General features: G+C 37.2%; 1 protein-coding gene across 4 annotated transcripts in view; it reads left to right on the top strand.

Moving 5' to 3' along the window:
• Window positions 1-11,402, top strand: part of PARN (poly(A)-specific ribonuclease) — a 42,087-nt gene extending 30,685 nt beyond the window's left edge. For all 4 annotated transcript variants that reach the window (XM_071444211.1, XM_071444210.1, XM_071444209.1 and 1 more), the window contains 3 exons: window positions 2,342-2,531; window positions 8,775-8,968; window positions 10,504-11,402. In XM_071444211.1, the coding sequence (XP_071300312.1) occupies window positions 2,342-2,531; window positions 8,775-8,968; window positions 10,504-10,556 (437 nt within the window). In that variant the 3' untranslated portion in view covers window positions 10,557-11,402. The remainder of the gene's footprint in view (window positions 1-2,341; window positions 2,532-8,774; window positions 8,969-10,503) is intronic.
• Window positions 11,403-15,925: the final 4,523 nt, after the last annotated feature.

Here is a 15,925-nt window from a genome sequence, read left to right as displayed (position 1 = left end):
TAAAATAATTTGCAATTACTGTTATTCTGCTATGAGACAGAAACTTTGGGGCTGCACTTAATGTGAAATGCAGCCACATGGTGTTGGTTACTAGGTCAGGTTTGTCACAGAAAGATTTGTCTCATCTCTTAAAATTTAAAGAAATAAATAAATAGCCCCCCTGAGTTCTCTTTAGTTTTTTAGAATTCACAGAGCATTCTAGCAGTGCATTTCTTCTGTTGGGAGTGCAGAACGACCTGACTGTATTTGCTTTGTTGGCAATATGGACAGCATCCATCAAAAAAGCATCAGAGGAGCTGCTCTTCAATTTAAGACCATGCAAGATATGGCTCCTTAGAGAGAGAGAGCTGTGGCTCCTTAGACTTCTCCATATGGCTTCATTTCAGTTTTTCAATGATGAAGTAAAATATTCAGCATGTAACATTTTATATTAAGTATATATGCTATATATGTATATACATGTATTTGTGTGTGTATGTACCATATGAATGGTTTGCTGTAAAATACATGCCTTATTTCAAGAAAGTAGACTTGACTTTGTACAAAAATACTGACTCTTGCACAGATTTATTTTAGAATTATATTTAGGCCTCAAATGATTTGTTTTTCTTCCCTGAGAAAGGGCTGAGTTTATCAAGGAATTAAATGGCAGACCCATAACTTTGGCTCATATCTTGTAGCAAAACAAATAATGTTATTGTGTTTTAACAAATGAGTATGTATCAGATGATCCATGGTAACTTTGTGCTTGATTTTAGCAAGTAAAAACATGCTTGAGTTTAACTAAACAAATTTTCCCCCGAAGAATGTTGGCTGGCATGCAGTAAACTCCAGTGAGCCTTATTAATTCATTCATGATGCCTGCCCCATAACTTCATGGGCAATAAATATTGCCCTAATTCTTACAAACAGATCCTTCAAAGCTCAAAACAAATATAAGGGAGATGAAAGGAGGTATGTCTGACACTTGCTGGTTAGTGCAACTATCTCATGGGGTGTTAATCATACAGACTACTGCTGTCTGTACTTGGGATTAAAATTAAATAGTCAACACTCCTGCCTGGTCTTATGTATGTTGCAACAGCAGCATCTATATACCATGACAGGTATTACAGATATCTCATTTCACTGTAATACAGCAAATATTTCACTGTTACACAGCAAAATGGATGATCTGTCCTGAAAGAGGAGAAAAAAACACATCCACCCATCTTCCTCACCTTTTCTGAAATTTGGTGTTGGAGCTTGCCATCTCTAGTGCTTGCACCAGAGGTAGCACAGAATACCTGTATTTATAACAGCTCAGCTAGAATCCCAAAGTGGGATATGCATCTGAGATGGTTCTAAAAAATGGGAAGTAGATAATAAAATCAGGATTTTTGTCTCCACTACAATGGCAGTATTTTAAAATGTGCAGAGAAACAATCTGAGGTTGGAAGGGGGGGGTGGTATTTTGTTTTGTTTACATTTAAACTGGTTTACTGCTTGGTTTACAATACTTTCTTTCAGAGAGCTAGGCTGAAAGCAGCAGAAGACACCAGTTGACAGTCAGTTTAATTTGCTGATTCATCTGTTACAGGGATGGCGTCAGGCCAGAGCTTGGCTCGCAGACTAAAGGCTGAGAGCTGTGAAGAGCTGGGGCTTGAAGGAATGTTGTTAAATTGTTACTGAGTGGAGGCAGTGAAAGTTTTTTTCTTTAGTTTTAAAGTGCTTCTAATTTTGCATTGACAGAAATCTTTCTACCTTGAACTCGAAGTGTTTTTCGGTTAAAGGGAGATCAGACATTAGAAAGATACAAGGATGGAACAGCTGGCTGTTAGTTAAGTGCTTCTTCCATGGATATCTTGTGCAACCAAAAATGCAGCTCAAATAAGCTTATGTTTCACAGCAATCAAACAGAGTTTTGGCAAAGGCTTTGCAAATGTCGTCTTTTCCTGGCAGGCTTGCAAAATAAACCTGCTGGGTTAAGTAATGAGACTAAAAGGGAAAAAATCCAGGAAATCTTTTCTTGCCAACAAGCAATCTGGAAGAGGGTTATGACTGAAGAATTGATAGTTTCTAATTTAAAAGAAATGTCTTAAGTAGATTTAACTCTTTTTGCACAAAGTCTGACTTCGAGAAGAGCTTTGAGCATCTAGTTCAGACATTGTGACTTCTAGAGAATATGGCATTTTGGGTTTGTTTTGTTATGTTTTTTTAATTGCTAACAATGGAACTCGAAATTGTTTTATGAACAGAACAAATAGCTTGCAGCCTTCTGCTTTTCAAAATAAGCTATTTCAGTAGAGGGCATGCTGTCATTTAAGTGTTTTGTATATAATATCATTCTCCTCCTCCATAGCTGTAAACACCAGCCGGTATGCTGAAAGTTATAGGATCCAGACATATGCAGAATATGTGGAGAAAAAACATGAAGAAAAACAGGCCAAGAGAAAATGTACAGAAGATAGTTGGAAGGAGATGGAGAGGAAGAGGTTAAAAACCCAGTGCACACCTTACGTTTCCCAGAGTCGATACTACTGCGTTAACAGGTGAGATGTCTGTGCTGCCAGCTCGTGTTCTTACTGCATTTCTATCCAAAACCAAGCCATTTTCAGGTACTTCTTAACTAATCCAGGACACTTTTCCTGTAGGTATTTCTTTCCATATAAATCAGCAGTGGTACATCAGCAGTCACAAGATGATAGGTAAAGCAACAGAGGGAATTTCATCATATAATAATGATGAATACCAAATGTGATCAGACTTTTAAATGCTGGGATCTTGAGGGCAGGTCACATCACAGCTTCTGAGCTTGATGTAGCAGCATAATATCTTATAACCAAAATTTCAAAATTATTTTCTTTAGTTGTATGACCCTTGTGAATGTCTTGTGTCATGTGGACACTTAGTTGTCATCATATATCCTTTTAAAGACCATGTTGGTTTTGGGCTGCTGATAATAGTGCCACAAAGAATGGCATAAATTCCATGGTAATAATAGTGCCACAAAGAATGGTATAAATTCCATGGTGATAATAGTGCCACAAAGAATGGTATAAATTCCATGGTAATAATAGTGCCACAAAGAATGGTATAAATTCCATGGTAATAATAGTGCCACAAAGAATGGTATAAATTCCATGGTAATAATAGTGCCACAAAGAATGGTATAAATTCTCTTCTAGAGCAGTCCTGATGAAGTTGTCCTTATGCTTCAGAAATAGGATGGCAAATGATGATACTTGCATGGCATTAAGCTTTTAGTATAAAGCTTGAAAAGGGCTTTAGTTCATTATTTAAGGACAAAATTAAGGACATGATGCTTTTGGTTCTGGTACAGTATGTTCCCTGTGTTGCTGTGTGTATTTCTTGTTCCATATTTATCTGTTGATATTAATGACAGGTTTTGGATATGATGGTAACAGTCAACTTCTTTCTCAGTCATCTGTGTAGCTGAGCATGTGAAGAGATTTTTAGTGTTAATATAATGGTATAAATAACTTAACAAGTTATTGCCATTCTTCACTCTCCCTTCTCCTGCACTGTCCCCCCAGTTCTATGAATTCTGCATGAGAATAAGTTTGAATGGAGTGTGTAAGTTACACTTCTCTAAGCAGATCTTTTGGTTTGTTTTGGGGGGATTTTGTCTCCTTCTCCTCCCTGCCCTGTGGTTACACAAACCAAACTTGGTGGTAATAAAACCAGTGCTGAGGTACTTCTGCTTTATCTTTCTTGGAATGCTACATTAAGTTCTAGTTCTCATTATATCTTCCTGTAAATGTTAATCTGTCAAGTAACAAATTCACTAAAATTGTTCTGTTCTTTTCTCGACCTTATAATTTTGCAGGTGTGTATTTTGGCAAGCTGTCAGATGTTCATGGCTTTTGTCATGCTGGATATTCTAAATGTGTTATAGACATGTTTGATTCAAAAAAACATATGGAGGAATGATGATACAATCCATATCAAATGAAGTTAGTTTAATGGAACTGTAGTACTCAGGGCTCCTGGGGAGCCCATGCTGTGGAGATGAGGAGCTCTAAGGTTTCTCCTGGCACCAGCCTGCACGTGGCTAAGGCTTAGCTCTGTAACTAAGGTGGTAGACTATATTAAATAGTCTGGAAATATTTACTACACCTTGAGTTTGCTGCAAAGAAACACTAAGTCCTAGTTTTGTTCCTGCCAGAGGAAGTGCCTCCTCTCAATGAGTGCTGGGGTTTGGGTACCTCACAGGATGCAGGCAGATGGTAATGATGGCAGCTGATGAAGAACAGGAAATGCAGAAAGCTGATTTGCTGATCTCTTGCACAGAAGATGCACCACAGATGTGTCATTTGGAAAACTGCTGAACAAAATTTTCAGTAAATTCCCTAAAAGTTGACATACCCCAGTGAGTTATCTGTCTAAGCACTTATTCTCCTTGAAATTTTTAAATACCTTTTTTTCACCTTGTGTTGTAAAATTCTAGAAGAAGTAGCTTTTTGTTTCACATGATCAACCACTTGATAGTCTTGGATAGCAGCCTTTATTTTGTTGACAGATCTCTTATAATTGATGTTACATAATTTTTTGTTCTCTTATTATTCCATTAATAAAGTGATTTGGTTCTGTCCCACATTGCCTCTCATGCAGGTCTTTTGACATGTTTTTCTTCATTCAGTTTTATTTTTTACTGGTTATATTTAATTCTTTTGTCAATTTATGTTTTGTAAATGCTTCCTCTGAAGTATAACCTGTTTAGATAGAACATGGAACTGCAAACCATGATCTTTGATTTCACTCAAGATGAACTCTTTATTTCCTAGAAGAAGGTATATAAAAATATTTCTATCTAAAGGTATATAAAATATTTCTATTTTATCTATTATATACAATAATTTTAATATAAGATGTAATATCAATATTTATATAAACAATTGGGACAATTATGTATGTGTGCATGTATATTTGTCCAGATTAGTTGAAGTCTTATGTAGCTGAGCACTCAACTGAGCTGGATACTGTGAAGTATCCAGCAGCTGATCCCTTATAATAGCTTCATGTTACTGCATCCTTTATTTATTTATTATTTAATGAGCTTGCTGCATCAGCTTCTGCCAAGGAGCACAGCTGCAGGATAGCAGTTTGTCTCCATGATGACAATGTGTCCTGGTTACTTTTTCATTCAGTAAGGAAGTTGTTGAGTATTTCTTGTAAGGAACTTTTGTCTTAAATTGACAGATTGATAAATGTGTAACAAAGGTTCTTTAATTCTTGTCTTGTTGATAAAACAGTAGTTCTATATTGTAGAGGAACTTCTCTTCAGAAAATAAAGTTTAATAGTATTAATAGCTGTCACAAGGTAAAATAATTTATAATTAATATGTATCCCTTGCATATAACTTAATACTACCCTTAAATAGAAAAATTGATTTCAATGGAAATATGCCTAATTATTAATGTAAGATGGAGAAGTAGATGAAAAACTGCTGCATTTGACAAAACTTCAAGTAGTAAATAAGATCCCCTTGTCCAGACTGTTGCTATTCAGAACACACATAGGAAACAGATGGAACTGGCTGTGTTGTGCTTAGCAAAGGACTGCCTGCCAGCTCTGCCATGACTGTTACATGCATGGCTTGAAGAGCTTTTCCTTAGCAAAACAGTGTTCAACCATAGCAGGAAAAGTCAAATAGGGTTTGCTCTATGGAAAACTAGGTACCCTGCCCTGTTTGTACTTATTCTCCTGATCATCATCTGGAGAGAGTAAGGAAGAGTAAGGGCAATGCCAAAAGACAGTGTATGAAGTGCAAGGAAAGGATACAATATTCTGCCTAAAACTGTGAGTGATGCATCTTCTGTCAAGTCAGCGTGCTGTTTGTAGCACCACTTCCTTGAATGTCTTCATTTTGCCAAAGATATATAATTCTTGAAATGTGCAAGTGTTTCTACTTGGTTTACTGATGATGATTCTTTTGGTTTATTACAGAAATGGTTGTTTAGAGTGGTTTATTACCTGCTAAAGAATAGGAATTGCAAAAGCTGAGGTATTAAGGGTATAGATAACAAATACTGCAAGTAAATTATTATAGTGTTCCTGCTTGTAGTGTTATTTTAGGTGAATTCACCTGCTCTTCAGCTGAAATGACTGATTTTTATGATGGATCAGTATCTACTCCCACCCCTCAATGTTGTTTCAAGTGTCAAGAGAACTTAGTTTTGTGTAAATGAAATTTATTTGAAATTGTAGGAACTCATATATCCAGGCCAGTTACAAATACCTTGTTGTGATGAAGTGTTTCTTTGAAAAGTCAGACATGCTTTTCCAAAACGGAAAATGCTAAATGCTACATCATCATAATTGTTTTCCTACTTTTTGCTCCCCTCCACATGCTGATTCTTTCAATTTAATTACCATAGTCCTATTTGGATTGCTGCTATTTAGTACATCTTGAAATATCTTCTCTAGAAAATAAAATGAGTTATTGCCTGGATAGCTGTTGTACAGGTGTGTTTTGAAACCTGAGTGTTACATGGTTAGAGGATGGTGTAAATCTGTGTCTCTAAATGGTTCATAAGGATCATAAAAGAAGTCTGTCTGCATTGGGCAATGACTGAAAGCTATTACTGTGTTCCAGTCTTTAACTTTGGTCAGTTGTTTCTCAGCTGAATGAAGAAGTTGAGGCAGAAATGTGGACACGTCCAAAATAACTGTTCTAAGTAGAAAACTGAACTTGGAGTAGTGCTCGAACTCGTATATGCAACCATACTCATTTACTGCTAGGTACATAAATAATGTTGCTGTAATCTTAAATCTTATTTAAGGTTAAAGAAAAACAAGACATAAAAAAATTAACCCTTTCCCCTCCAGAAGCCATGCAATCAATGAATGAATAGCAAATAACATTATTTGGGAGAAAGGAAGACAATGGTTCTTCATTATAAAATATGTTTATTTTGTATTTTGTGCTGCCACTTCTTGGTGGTGGGCTTTTTTTTCCCCCATAAGGTATCTGCAGGAGGACCATAAGGCCTAAAATTAATTTTTATGTTGTTCTTTGGTACACAGCTAAATGTGCACTGAAGGTCAAGAATTTGTTTCTCTTTATTTGCAATAACTTCACAGGAGTCTCATGTTGAAAAAAATTAAATTCAGCCATAAGACCATTCAAGAAGGGATCTTCTTCCTACAGTGAGTGCAAGTTCCCTTCTGAGAGCCAAGTGCTGAAGAAATCCTGTGATCATAATTTATGGTTCCTGAGTTTTTTCTTCCTAATGTATTTTTCAGAATGGCTTTCCCCAAAGTAGAATTCTTACAAGCTTGTCTAAACATATTTTTTAAAAAATAGTAGTTTTTCATTTCCTTATGCTACTTCTTCCCTAGATTTTTTTCTTTCCAACCCTAGTTTTTGCCTGTTTTGCAATCTTGAAGTGTGTACATAGGATTAACAGTTCTATCCAGCTTTTTATTGGTGGTGGTTATGGTATGACTCAAAATGATGATTTGTAAGAAATCATGCAAGAAGGCCTTCTGTGTGTGAATGTTTGGAGGAAAAACCAGCTATTCATCAAAGTAAATGGTGTTTGTGCTCCTAAAGTGGATGTAAGAGCATGAGACGTAATCATATGTTTCATCTTTGTTTATTGCCTTTGGACATCCCAGACAGACTCTGTTTTAAGTTGCAAAATGTTCAGCTGAAAAAATTCCATTTCAAAGCCAAAAGTATACTGCAAAATTTAACAGTTCTTCCTTTAGCTGAAACCTTACTGAAACACTGCAATTCCCTGCTGTTGATTGAAAAGAAAAAAAATACCTTGTAAAGCTTTGCTTTATAACTTAGTATTAAGATTCATTTAACTCACAGAATAGAACATGGCTTAGATGCATACAGCCATGTTGTGTAGTTCTAATTAAAAACAAAAGTTCATAAATCTAAAACTCCCCTTTATAAAATTGGTTGTTCTAAAAGCATTATATTAGACATTTAAGTAGCTGGTGTTTACATATCTAGAAGTTTATAATGGGAACTGCTTTTTAATTAGCCCCTTTGCTACCTCATTCTGTTTTATACTCATGCTAATTTGGTTTTAATATTGTCAGTTGTCTTTTAAGGAAATTTAACAATAGCATTGCAGTGGAACAAAAGCCTACACAAGGTTATTTCAGTATGTGCTGAATGGAGTGGAGCTCTGAGTTCATCTTTATACTCTGTTAGTCAGACTTCATTCAAATGCTGCTAATTAAATGTGTGCAGTTTTCTGTGCTCTTTATTTTACTGGTCCCATGAATAACAGGACTCTGCACTTGAAAACCAGATTTAAATTTTATATGTGGAGCTTGATATTTTCCTCTACCTTTATATATAAATGTTTTTAAAACTACCTGTAGTTCCAGGAGAGAGGTGAAGTGAGCCTGTAGACTCCTTCCATTTCAAGATGTGGTTTTGAGGCTTCAGTTGTGCATGATTTGGTGTCTATTGACAGTGCTTTAAAGAGCTTGCATAGCTATGAGAATGAAATGTAAAACTGTGCAGGGATAGGGAACTGATTTAATTACATTTCAGATGAGTGATCTCATCAGAATAGTAGCTGAGACATCAGTAGTACAGAAATGAATACCTTGATCTACAGAAGATCAGATTAGATGGCAAATTTGAGGAATTTTATAGTTGGGCCAAATCTTTCAGATAATGTAATTTCATGGTACACCACTTAGGACAGTTCATTCTTCTACCTTCATGTACAGCAATGTGTACCTATGTACCTGTGTCTTCTTGACTTTTTCACAATATCATCTTTCTTCTATGTTCCAGTTTTACAGGTACCAGTACAGTGGGAAAGAGAAGCATGAGTCCTATTGAGGAAGAAACTGTTTCTGATGATATGGAAGAGGGAGAAGGCCAAGATCCAGAAAATGATCAGACAGAGTCCTGTGCAGAGTCCCTTCCAGATGGCAGGAAGAGAGCCAAAAAGTTGAAAAAGATCAAGACAGAACAAGTTCCAGCAGGTAAGTGCTGGAACCATGTTAATGCACATGGTTTTCTGTTCTGTTTGGAAATGTTCTAGGCCTGAACAGAACTGAAATTCTTTTCTTGAAAGTCATTGCTTCTAGCAGTAACTTACTCCATTACATTCAAAGTTCTTCTTGAAACTGAAGACTGCATCACATAAAAATTGTAAAAAAACTCAACAAACGCAAAACAACATCAAAAAGCAAAGAACTCAGCCCAAACCAAAAAACTCACAACCAACCAAAGGAGTCAGAATGTAGTTGATTTATTACTTTTGCTTGCTTTCTTTCTTAAAATAAAGCTTTTTGAATATTTTTTAGGTATTTTTTTTTACTTTTTTGACTTTGTAGATAAGGTTACTAAATGTGTTTTGCATTGTAAGCAAAATTGAAGGCACTCTGTTTTGATGTATGCATTAATTCATTCAGTGTTCTGTGTGATGTTTGTAACCATAATTTTTATTTGGCTTCATTTGGCTGAAAACTTTTCACCTAGGGTTGATGTGAAGGTGGGTGTTTTCAGATTTTAATACCTATTTTTTTTTTAGCCAAAATACTTTGAACTGAACATCTGACTAAATGCAGACAGGTTACAATCAAATGATTTTGTTTCACCTTGTAATTTTTGCTGTTTTGTGAGTTAGTGCAGCTTGTGCAAAAAAAGTAAATAACTATCCTTAGATCACATGAATTTAAACATGAAAATATTTTAATTTTATTGATCTATTTCTTGTTGATTCTATTTCAATGTTTGTTAGTAATTTCTTGCAGAAATTGGACTATAATAAAAATTAAATCATATTTTAATTTGGTCCAGATGACCATACCATATTAGTCATCTGGAGCACTGCCTTATTGAAGTATATTCAAATATTCATAATTAAAACTTTGTTTCAATAACTGCACTAGCAGCTTTTATCCAGAAAGTAGTATTGTATACCAGACATCCTTTCTCCCAACTTGGGAGAGTGAAATCTTTCTTAGCTGATTCAAAAGCTGTGCTTGGAAATTATTTTCTTCTTTTTGTTCAGTAGAGCAGTTGGGGCCTGTAAGCATATGCAAAATGACAAGAGTGTCTGTAATTCTGAGTATAAAATTCAGGTTCTTATTTGGCATTATGGGAATATATGTTATCGGTATTAATGATTCATCTTTATTCTCCAGTTAATTTGGGATGGAAATACTCTTCTGTCTTAACAGACTAAATAAAAATAATGACAAGCATACTTGGGAAAATAGTATTGAACTTTATCATCCCAGTAATTGCAAAACCAAAATTACCTAATTACTAGGGTTAAAAATACATTATTTACCATTTATGTAAGAAACTTGAAATTAACCTTTACTTTTTCTCTTTTTTTTTTAAAGTACCTATTCATAAACAGTCTCTTGGCTCCTCTTTGTAAATATTGACTTGCCAGTAATGTATCTAGAGCCTCCCTCTTTAGGAAAATATGTCTTAATATCCTCTGAAAGAACAACAACAACAAAAAATCTTGATGTAATTTTTATTCCATGATTCTGTCTTCTAGGAAGCCTCACAACTAGTTCCACTGGAATTTTTGAGGTCCCTGAAACATGGTAGGAAACAACTGCCTTAAAAAGTGGAATTGATTGAAAGCAGTTGAGAGAATACACCTCTTGGAAGCCATACTTTATTTAAATAAAGTGGTGTTAACAAAGCAGTATGTGTCCTGAAAATCAGTTTAATTATTTTAAACTGTTTCTTGAACAATCACTGTCAATTTTACTTGTGTGTACATCACCTAGTATATGACTTGTCGTTGATCCTGTGAACTCCTTGCTGTTGTAACTGATGTTAGGTTTAAGAAGCAAGACTCAATGTCCTTTGGTCACCTCCCTTGGCATGCTGGCTGTGAACTGTACAAGAACTGGCACTCTGTGATTTTGTGCTAGGCTGTTTCCTTTGCTTGGGGAGTTATCACAGCTCTCCTAATATTTAACTGTTTTTTCAGGCAGCTTCAGTGTGCTGTCAGCATTCTGGAAACAGGTAAAACTGCAGTTTTACTTATTGCTTTCTACCTGTTACTTTATCCAGGAACATTTTTTGAATTTCTGTTCTCTACCCCCACCTCCAGTGCAGGTGGTATTCATCTAAATACCAGCCTTACACATACCTACCCTTTCAAAAAACTGTAACTTAAAAGTTTCTCAAACATTAATTTCCTGGTGGGAGGTAGTTTTTCTTTGTTTTCACATCTGTTGTTCCCACTTTTAAATCCTGACTCTGTAAAAAACGTTTTTGGTAAATGTGATAAACCTGCTAACTGCACCAGCCCTTTATTTGTTTAAAAAAGGATCTGCATTGGTAGATTTCAGAAAATGTTTGATATTTAAATTTTTGTATCATGGAAATAAAACCAAAATATGTATTTCCATAACATGAAAATTAAAGACATTTTCTTAGGAACTGGTTTGTTTTTATTTATTAGCGTCTGAAATGGTTTGAATGAGATCTTCTTTTTGTTTTCCTTCTTCCTAATATAACAATTTTTTGTCATCCTGTGAGTAGCAGACCCTTTTATTCCATTGACTATTTTCAAGATATTTGTGAAATGTAACCAAGAAAAGCAAGCCTATTGTCATAAGATTTAAATTGCTATGTGTTTCCCTTGGAGGGGTGAAAACAAAAGAATTCTACAAATCAGCAAATTCAGAACCAGTCCTGTGGAAGAGTGGAATATTAAGAAGGCTTCATTATCTTATATTTACACTAGAGTGGGAACCACTGTCTGTTAAACATGGAATAACCTGTTTGAAGGTATGTCAAAATTTGTGGGTTTTTAAATGATTGTGAACTTGCATTGCCAAGAGGAAAAATAATTTCAAGATGTTAAATGTGAAATGTTGCATTTCTAACCTTAGAATGCTCCCAGAAGTACTATAATTAAATTGTTTAATAGCAGTTCTATCATCACATTCTCACACTAAAATGTGGGAAAGAAGACTTGTTATTAGTGATGCAAGGGAAAATTAGTAACTGAACTCTTCTGCTCTCTAGAATCCAGAGACTTTTCTTCCCCAAGACTCACGATCTTGGAACTAAATACTTAAATCACTTTCACCTTGAGTTCCAAACCAATTGTAAATTTAGTTCTCAGAATATGTGCAACACCTAGTAACAGTCAAATGGAGTCTTCATCTCTCCTTGAGGTGATTCAGGTAAATCACATGGTGTTCTATCCAAATGTTGGAGTGAGTTATTAACTGTATATCCTAAAGAATTGGCTTGGCATGATTTGGGACAGAGCTTGAGTATGATGACAAAAGGGCACAGGAGCATTTAAGGGGATTGTCAGAAGTACAGGTTAAGGGGCAAGGAATTAGCTGCTCAAGAGACACAGAGGGCAACAGTGTCACAGAGAATCCACCTGGAGTCTGTACCCTGAGGCCTTTAGGATCTTTGCTCTTGAACAGCAATGCTTACGTACCTGCCGGGAATATGTAAGTCTTAATTACATTACAATCCAATCCCCTAAAACTTGGTTCTTCAGAGTAGGCTACACTACAAAGGTTAACAGCTGTAACCACTATTTCTGTGCACCTCCTCTCAGGTGTCACTTTGAGAAGCTGGATGCTATTGATCTCTATCAGTAATTAATACCACTTAAGAAAACAGGATTGTTGCATGCCCTAGTCTTTATGTGTGTTTGATTTTACCAGTTGACACCTGGGTAAGCTGCTGAACGGTGCTGGATGGGCCTGTAATATTTCTGACACTAAATGTGGCTGGATGAGTGTCAGAGCTCAGGGCTGGTGGTGTCCTGAGCAGGGGCTGACGCCGCTCATCCTGCACCAGACCCTGCTGTTGTGTGGAGCTTGGTCAGCTTCCCTGTGCCTTAAGTGAAATCATTAATTCTAGGAGGGAAAGAATGTAGCTTAAATTAGATCCACATTTATTTCATAATGTATGTTTAAAATACGTGCATAGAATTTGTTTTGGGAAAGCAAAGCTGTCATCACTAGTTGTGATGGCTCTGGGGCTTCCTGCTCGCTGGGGGTTTGTGCTGACTCCAGAGGTCAGTGAATCACACAATATCCTGAGGATCGTCGAGTCCCGCTCCTGGCCCTGCACCGGCCAGCCCCGAGCTCCGCCGTGTGCCTGAGGGCGCTGGCCCGGCGTTGTCCCGGCGCCTCTCGCCCTCGGCTGCTCCGCTCCCCTCAGGGCCGGGCGGGCGCTGGCGGCGCGGCCGCCGCCTCTCCCCTCCCCGCCGGCCGTGTGGGGCTGCGGGCTGCAGCTGCCCTCAGGAATTGTGCCTGTGCCTTCCCTCTGTCTGAAGGAGCCGACATGACCTTGCCCTCGGTAGTGCTGAGGTGGAACAGTTTCCTCAGCAGCCGGGCGGCGGTGGGTTCCCCGCGTTCCCGCCTGGGGCAGGCTCAGGAGAGGCCGGTCCTCACCGCCGGCTCTGAGGGGACGGAGCTGGGGAACGCTGAGGAGGGTGTAGGAAGCAACAAGCAACAATGTATAGAAGTGCTGAAAGTAGGTGTCGAGAGGATTGAGGAATTGCCTTGAGAAAATGACGGAATTTTGTAAGAAGTGTTTAAAAAAAGACACTTGGAAGTGTAGGCCTGAACATGGGAGTATCTGACGAAATGGTGTGGAGAAACGTGAGGGAGGTGAGCTGAAACCCTGCCACTGCACAGCAACGAGAATTGGCTTATTTGGCTGGAACTTAGACTTGACAGTGATAATTTATCTGTGGCAATGGATTACTTCATTGCTCACCTCAGAAAGCATACTAAAACTGTATCTGATATAATAATTTTCGAATTCATCTCAAGTATTTATGGGCAGGAAGTGTTAACGAGTCAAAATGCCCAGGATTGCAGCACAGGATGTAGGAAGTTGCTGGTAAATAGAAATAGAGATAATTGTATCGTGTAGACTAAGGGAAGAGTGTCAGTGTCCCTAAAGCATGGGTTTGAGTGGGGACAGGTAAGAGACTGAATGAATTTTATATGAAATTGAAAAGATTGCTGTGAATGCAACAGCCCGTTCTTGGTCTCTGATTTGAGCTTATGGTTTGGAGCAAAAAGTTAAAAGCTTCAGATGATTTAGATGGAGACCTAAATTTTATTCTGGAACCAGTGGTAAAACCAAGAGAGAGATAGAAAGCAAAAACTTCTGGTGATTGTGGGAAAAAGTAAATGTTGTAATTCTTTCTTTAAACTTTTGAGTTCTGTCATGGTGCCCAGAAAATGTCTGGTACCCTGGATGTGTTCACTGTCTTTAAATCATAGTAAATGTAATGCAGACAAAAATGTCCTCTGCAATTCAGCGTCGGAGCCTAAAGACTCCTGACAATCAAAAGTTCTTGGCTTCCAATGTGTTTAGACTACTGCCAGCTGAGCAGATGTGTACATTGAAGAAGATTCCTCAAGTTACTGCACAGTACATTTAGTAAATGAATAAACATTTGCTTGTTTGTATTGTACTGTTACAGCTTTAAACTTGCACTAAACTAATGCTACATGTGTGCTTTACAGATATACTGCTACGTGTTCATTGGATGAGGAGCAATGGATGGTGGGTTAGACTGAGTTTTATAGGGTCAATGTATTCATATTTAGGATGTTCTTTTTGCTGCAATAGGTATGCAGGAAGCTCATTTTTAAAATGGTTTTTTTCCATCAGGGTAATTATTGGCAGCTATGTGCTTCCTTGAGTGCTATAGCAGAGCACAGGTCAGTCCCAGCTCAAGGCAAACTCGTATGGAACACATCTATTCAGAAATGCAGTATAGAAAACATTCAGCCAAACTGGGAAAAGTTAGATTTCCCTGCACTTATATTAATTTCTTAAAAGAGATGATACTTGTAGTTGTACATGAGCAGTCTACAGTCTGCAAGTTTTGCAAACAAAACAAGTTTGCTGTGGTTTATTACCAGAGTGACCCTGGATGATGGGGTAGGTAGTGGTGTGCAGCTGAACATGAACGCCTGGAGGTTGTGGCTGAGCTGAGCCACTTGAACCCTAATCTGTGACCTGTTTTCAACCCATCAAATGACTGAAAATGCAATTGTATTAAAGCTGATTGCTTAAAAAAACCCTTTTGAAATTACCAATTCCTTTTATTAGCCTCAAAAGCTTTGCACTGTTACTGAGGTAAGAATGGTGGTTTTATTTGATTCTAAATATGTATTATAACTTTGAATATTTCTTTCAGATGGGATTTTAAACTTAAATTGTTTAAAGATGACTGAACATGTTTAGTTCATGTATATACTCAGGGGTGGGTTTTTTTTTAAATTTGTTGTTCTGTTTTTTATTAGATATTAGGTGACTTAATTGTAGGATGCTTCTTACTTCAAAAATAAGTCTGCTCCAAGCATATGCATGTGTCTACAATTTAAAATTTTTGCATTAGGGGAAGTTGCTTGCCTCATTTGCAATAAATAACTGATACATGTTTGCTAACATTCCCACAGCAATTTAAAGTTGCCCCTCCATTCTGTTTAGAAAAGGTCTATGCTTCAGCCTTCCCTTCCAATTCTCTCATATGCTCGATTTAATTTCAGTTCTCCAATTTTTGATGTGCTGCTGAGAAACTGCCAGTTACCATCAGAAAGTTGCTACAATGGTGTAGAACTGCTGAAAGTGGAAATCATAGTTCAGATGTTTGCTCCTGTGCTGAGCATGTTGTCTTCAATGAATAATGCAGTGTTGCAAAGAGCTGATTTGCCAGAGAATTTCCCCTCAGTATTACTGGACTCCCTCACCACAGACTGGTAACCCTTTCTGCTGGGCTGTGCCAGACTCCCCTGGGGTTTTATTGAAATTGTTATAACAGATTAAAAGATGGTCTACTAAATGATGGGTCTGTGAAGAAGTCAATGGGAACTGGCAAATTTTAGGAGGTAAATGAGGTGTTGTTTGAAGTGTTTAATATTCCATTCTCAGAGAACAGATCACTGTATTTTAGTACTTCAGTC

The sequence above is a fragment of the Agelaius tricolor genome, unplaced genomic scaffold, assembly GCF_023055355.1.
Source record: "Agelaius tricolor isolate 1412-34295 unplaced genomic scaffold, bAgeTri1.0.p SCAF_19, whole genome shotgun sequence".
Lineage (NCBI taxonomy): Eukaryota > Metazoa > Chordata > Aves > Passeriformes > Icteridae > Agelaius > Agelaius tricolor.
The sequence above is the reverse complement of the archived record's forward strand: the minus strand, read 5'-3'. Positions and strand labels throughout refer to the sequence as shown.